This window comes from Barbus barbus, assembly GCF_936440315.1.
Source record: "Barbus barbus genome assembly, chromosome: 45".
In the NCBI taxonomy this organism is placed as follows: Eukaryota; Metazoa; Chordata; class Actinopteri; order Cypriniformes; family Cyprinidae; genus Barbus; species Barbus barbus.
The window spans coordinates 11,455,955-11,461,729 of NC_136723.1; the positions used below are offsets into that span (position 1 = coordinate 11,455,955).

A 5,775-nucleotide genomic window follows, 5' to 3' on the forward strand; every position below is an offset into this window, starting at 1 on the left:
TCTCATTTACAAAGTCGACAGTTTCAGTGGTAACCAAGATGTCCCTTATCTTATCAGAGAGGCTAGAATAGGGTGTGTTTAAGTGTGCATAATGCAATGTGTAATACACACACACACACACACAAGCACAGGTATGTATGGTCATTCACGGTCAAGTCAAGGTCTTTAGACCAGCACAGATTCAAGATTCTATTCCTATCTCAGTAAAATGTACATCAAATTAATTGTGAAAAAGATACTATAAATAGGCCTTGAGAAAGAATTTTAACTTCATGTAAAGTAGTATTTTAGAGCCTTTAACAAATAACTGGCCAAAATTTTTTATTGGGGTTTCTGTATAAAATATTTTCTGAAGTGCACATTTCTAATGTGTGTGACAGTTTGGCGTTACATTTTCAATAGAGCCAGAAAATGATGAATGAACACATATTTCTGAGAAATTCTGTTTATGATAAACAGACTTTCCTTTAAATTCTGTTCAATACAAAAATACAGTGATTAATGGGACAAATTGTTTTTACATAAACTGGTTCACCTGTTCCAGTTAAGCAGAGTTATGAGATTTAAAATGCAATTTTAGTATCACATTTCAGATGATTTCATGTTCAAATTCACTTTATGGACCAAAATAATGACCTGCACCTATTATTATATATCCATATTAAACAGTCTCTCAGGTTTCAGTTTATTTTTGGCCACTGCTGACACAGTTTTACTCAAGACATGACAAACTGTATATAAAATGATAAAAATGTCCATCAGAAATCACTTTACATCACTTTTTCACTAGTTTTCTTTTCTTTTTTCCATCTACTCCAGTAACAGTTGCTTCGTCTTTCTGGACAGCCCTCTTTTTTGTCTTCTCCGTCACTGTTTCCATGGTATCCCAAACCTCATCCACATCTTCCTCTGCTTTCACCTCCTCTACATCTCCACTAACATCAGCACTTGATGACTGTAAGAGAAAAGCACAAAAACAGTTGAACGTTTAAAGTCATTAGGATAAAGTAGAAAGGCATCAGAGAGAAAGCAACTTCCATTGTTGTTACTGTTGATAGACAGTTATATAAAAGCAAATTATCAAAAATGATGCTCCTTCAGACACTGAACCGCCGCTTACCTCCAGTTCTCTGCTAGACAGCAGCACACAACTGAGTCGTGACTTCAGATATACCTGCACAGAGAAAATGTGTTCATTTACACAAACATAACACTGAGTGGGAGGCACTTCTGATTATATGGTACATGCAATCAGATGAAAATAAGACGAGAGGGGCTATGCAGAAATCTGCAGAGAGAATGAGAAAGATGAAGTGCAGGGAGAATGGAGAAAGAAACCTGGTTTCTTGTGCATTCATACCTTGTGCTGTAAGGAACGGTCTTCCAGGCTGTGTACTCTCAGAAAACGATCTAAACCACAAGAGGCCACCAATGGAAGGAAAGGATGGCACTGCAACCCCCGCACTGCCCCCGCCAGACCCTTAAGACACCCACGCACAAGCCCTGCAGGCAGACAGAGAAGAAAACGGGGTCAGACAAAACAACACTCTCAGGAGTTCAATAATATTGCAGTGCATATATGGAGAACGGCTGGCCAAATACATCCTTTATACTTGGAACACACACAGATGCAAGACAAAAAACCCTGAGCAATGAGGCTTCAGTTCAAAACAACCGCTTTTGTGCAGATCCAAACCTGCCTAAGATAAAGAATAAACGGAGCATCCACCTACTGCTTACCTTTCCGGAGGTCAAGGATGGCGAGCTCCCCGTGAGTGTTGCCCACGACCACTGTGCCCTGGCTGGCAGGAAGAGAGAGCGCTGTGAGCGGGTACTCTCCAAATCGAGCTTCCAACACCGGCCTTCTCTGAGGCGTCGAAGGGTCATACACGCGGACCTGACGGAGGAGGAGCAGAACAGAGAGGGCAAGATATTTTGAGTCATGTTTGATCACAGACGTTTACCTTAAGACACAAAGGAAGACATGAATAAATACAATAGCAAAGGGTTAGGGACAAGCTGCAAAAACATGATCAGCTCACAATTTATTTCAGGATCTTTCATAGCTATTAAATATAACTAACTAACAAAACATTTTTGCATTTTAATACAGCTGATGATGACTTGAGGCTGTGTTTTACTAATTCCATCTAATCAACTACAAGCTGAAGGTTTAGTAAAACCACAAATTAAATCAAACAGAAATGCATTGGTATAAATACTGACTTCATATAGATTATTTTAAATGATTTTGTATTAAAATTATTACTTTACTTGATTCAGTTCAAACCAAATCACTACTACACTAATTTTGAATGAAATATGCTATCATTTAAAAGTTTGAGATAAGAATAATACAAAAAAAATTAATACCTTCATTTAAAACAGGCAAAAGTGACAGTAAAGACATTGTTTTTTTTTTTTAAATGATGTTCTTTTGAACTTTCCATTCATCAAAGAATCTGAAATAAATAATAAGCAGCACATCCATTTTCAACACTGATAAAAAGCGGAATTTTGTAGGATCATGTGACACTGAAGACTGAATTAAAGGCTGCTGAAAATTCAGCTTTGCCATCAAAGAAATACATTACATTTTAAAATGTATTCAAATAGTTATTTTATTTGGAAACAATATTTCACAGTATTACTGTTTATACTGATTTTTTGTTATCAAATAAATGCAGTATTGGTAAGAATAAGAGACTTTCAATTTCATTTTTTTTTTCAAACTTTTGGATGATAGAGTACATAATTTCAGGTGTTCACTGTTAACAAAAATGTAGATACTACATCATATTTCTTAAGTAAATAAATGTATTCCCAGATGGAACAAATTAATCCAGTATAGATACCTTATAAGAAACGACAGTAGACAAGCACGCATGGATAAAACCAGAGTAAAGACAAACCTGGTGGTGTCCAGTGCATGTGACTATTTTATCTGAATCTGGGATGAAGCCAATGTCTTTCACCCACACGGGCACTCGCATATCCAACCAGTCATGGGCTACCTGATGGATTAAAGAAAAAAGGAAGAGCTTGAAACACAGAAATCAACTACTGGGGGCTAAAAAGGTTTATAGTTTTCTTCTTCTGCCTTACATTTTTGGCTGTGAATATTGGCTTATCTGGTCTCTCCAGATCCCAGACTTTCAGCGGGTTCTCTTTACCCCCTGTAGCCACACGATGGCGCTGTGAAGGGTTCTGCTGCATTCTGCATATTCCATTTCCAACATTTACCTCAAGCTAAGAACAGAGACAGATGAGGTTGGCTGAGGATTAGATTTACTGCAAGTCCACATCAATCTTAACAGTCAACAAAATTATTATAAAAATTAAGAGATCATCATCTCTTCAGTCGTGGCCTAATGGATAGAGAGCTGGACTTGTAACCTGAAGGTCGTGGGTTCGAGTCTCAGGTCCAATCTCAGTGAATAACCAACACTCTCTCCACCCTCAATACCACGACTGAGGTGAGCAAGGCACCAAACCCCCAACTGCTCTCCGGGCGCCGCAGCAATGGCTGCCCACTGCTCCAGGTGTATGTTCACTACTGTGTGTACACTTGGATGGGTTAAATGCAGAGCACAAATTCCGAGAAACACCACTTCTCTTTCCCTTATGGGGAAGTCGTGGCCTAATGGTTAGAGAGTCGGACTCGTAACCCAAAGGTGAGTCTAAGGAATTGTAGGTGGAGGGAGTGAATGTACAGGTCTCTTCTACCTTCAATACCACGACTTGAGCAAGGCACCGAACGCCCAACTGCTCCCCGGGCACCTCAGCATAAATGGCTGCCCACTGCTCTGTGTGTGTGTGTGTGTGTTCACTTAGGATGGGTTAAATGCAGAGCACAAATTCCGAGTATGGGTAACCATACTTGGCCACGTCACGTCACTTTTGGCAATCCTTATCTACAATTCAAACTTTACTACGATACTAGCTTTATAAGGAACAAGTAAAATAGTCAGTGTTGGGTCACTTTATGTATTTTTAGTGATTTAGAGGCAGAAAACAGCACAATAAAACATCCTCTTCCATTTCTTTAAACAGTCAGACCCTTCATCTGACCTACAATAAAATAAAAAATAAACAATTAATAAAATATACATGCAATAGTTAGAAACTCCTTTTGACTTGTTCATTTCTGAAGATCATGTCATCATAATTAACATACAGTGATAAATTACAGTAAAAATGAAATATATATATATATATATATATAAATATATATATATATATATATATTTTTGAGCGATACTGAGATGTGTATGGGATTATATTATGGGGACAATATCCTTTTTTTTTTTTACCGTAGTGTACTGAAAGGCAACCTAATGTCTACTGTCCACTGTAACAAGTAAACAAATCAAGTGAAAAATATAATGCCTATAAATGCACTGATGCAAAAGTTGTATTATTTTATCAATTAATTACATTTGTTTTTCAGCATTTTTACATTTTAATATTTAGTAAAATGTCAAATTGATACAGTAGTATTTTTTGTACAATAATTATAAAAGTAAATTGCATATATATAGCCCACCACACTGCAGGACACTGAAATCACACTGACTTACTGTTTCTGTACTGCCTTCCTTCCACACCTTCAGCAGTCCTGACTCCACACATGTGATCACAGAACTGGAAAAAGTAGGAAAGAAAATCCATCATTCCTACAATACATCTATGCAAAACAACAAAACATCCAGTAATTCATCAGCCCCTGCAGAGATGAGCATAACATGACATTGGCAACCACCTGTCAGTGACAGCCAGTCCTGTGAATCTGCCCTGAGAAGGATCTCCACACTCTCTGGTCGCTGTGAAGATTCCCTTATCTGTGCTGAAAGTTTTCACAGTGCCGTTCACACTGCCCACTAACACCTGCAAAGACATAGACAACGTCTGTCAGTCACTAAATCATGGTGAAGTAGTCTGTTACTCCAGTTCTCTCTCTTTCTCACCTCTGATTCTTGAGGATCTCCCCATGCCATCACACAAACCTCCTGATCTCGACTCAAGCAGCTCATCTCACAAAAGTTAAACGCCTGCTTTTTGGTTAAACTCACCCCTTGAGATGAAATATGAATAATAACAAATCATTAGTTCAGTGGCCCTCAAGAAAATTAAATGGCACATGTGTTGCCAACTCACGTGTACTATACATGGCTAGCTAGCTAACGTTAGTCAGAAAAAGTGCACAATGTCGACAAAGAGACGAAAAAACACCTTGCCTTTTAATATTCCAGTTTCGGATCCAAGCCATATTGAGCATATCTGGCTTTTAGCAGCCATTTGAATGCAAACGAGTGATTTTGGAGTTACTGACTAAATAAAAACAGATCTCCACGTTACTGTGGCACCCAACTGCGTCCGGGTGTAACGCACAGCCTGAAGACTTTTGGTTCCGTTCCGCACTAAGACTGGTCAACTGACGCTAAACATCAGAGCGAGTTTCTGTATGTTGTCACGCGATTATAGTTACTACAATTGGATGAAAGTATTATAATCTACTTCTATATGGAGTGTTTGTCATTTAATTTTCACATTTTCACTTAAATATAAAAGAGAGGGACTTTCTAGGCTTGGCATAATGTTAGGGGGAAACGTCTTCCATGGTTTTCAACAACATGAAAGTGAGTAGTAAATACTTATTTCACTCATTAAAATGCAAATCAGTTTATAACTTTTTTGAAATGCATTTATCTGGATTTTTTTTGTTGTTATGTGTCTCACTGTTCAAATAAACCTACCATTAAAATTATAGACTGA

The 5,775-nt window shown here is 37.9% G+C and overlaps 1 protein-coding gene across 2 annotated transcripts; it reads right to left on the reverse strand.

Annotated features, from left to right (window-relative positions):
* Positions 1-305: 305 nt before the first annotated feature.
* LOC306863967 (WD repeat-containing protein 74-like) lies at positions 306-5,384 on the reverse strand. Of its 2 annotated transcripts, none has more exons than XM_079407598.1 (10): positions 5,238-5,384; positions 4,968-5,074; positions 4,763-4,887; positions 4,581-4,644; positions 3,106-3,249; positions 2,913-3,014; positions 1,741-1,897; positions 1,361-1,503; positions 1,121-1,174; positions 306-955 (listed from the first exon to the last, which is right to left on the reverse strand). In XM_079407598.1, the coding sequence occupies exons 1-10, from the start codon at positions 5,296-5,298 to the stop codon at positions 776-778; spliced, it is 1,137 nt and encodes a 378-aa protein (XP_079263724.1). In that variant the 5' UTR covers positions 5,299-5,384; the 3' UTR covers positions 306-775. The 2 variants fall into 2 exon arrangements, with proteins under 2 accessions (XP_079263724.1, XP_079263725.1); XM_079407599.1 differs by having other exon boundaries at positions 5,233-5,351.
* Positions 5,385-5,775: the final 391 nt, after the last annotated feature.

Coding starts and splice junctions, on each gene's coding strand:
- LOC306863967 (XM_079407598.1), bottom strand. CDS start 5,298: ATGGCTGCTAAAAGCCAGATATGCTCAATATGGCTTGGATCCGAAACT. Junction 3,250..4,580: donor AGGAAGGCAGTACAGAAACA/GTAAGTCAGTGT, acceptor CTCTGTTCTTAG/CTTGAGGTAAATGTTGGAAA. Junction 1,504..1,740: donor CATCCTTGACCTCCGGAAAG/GTAAGCAGTAGG, acceptor GTCTGCCTGCAG/GGCTTGTGCGTGGGTGTCTT.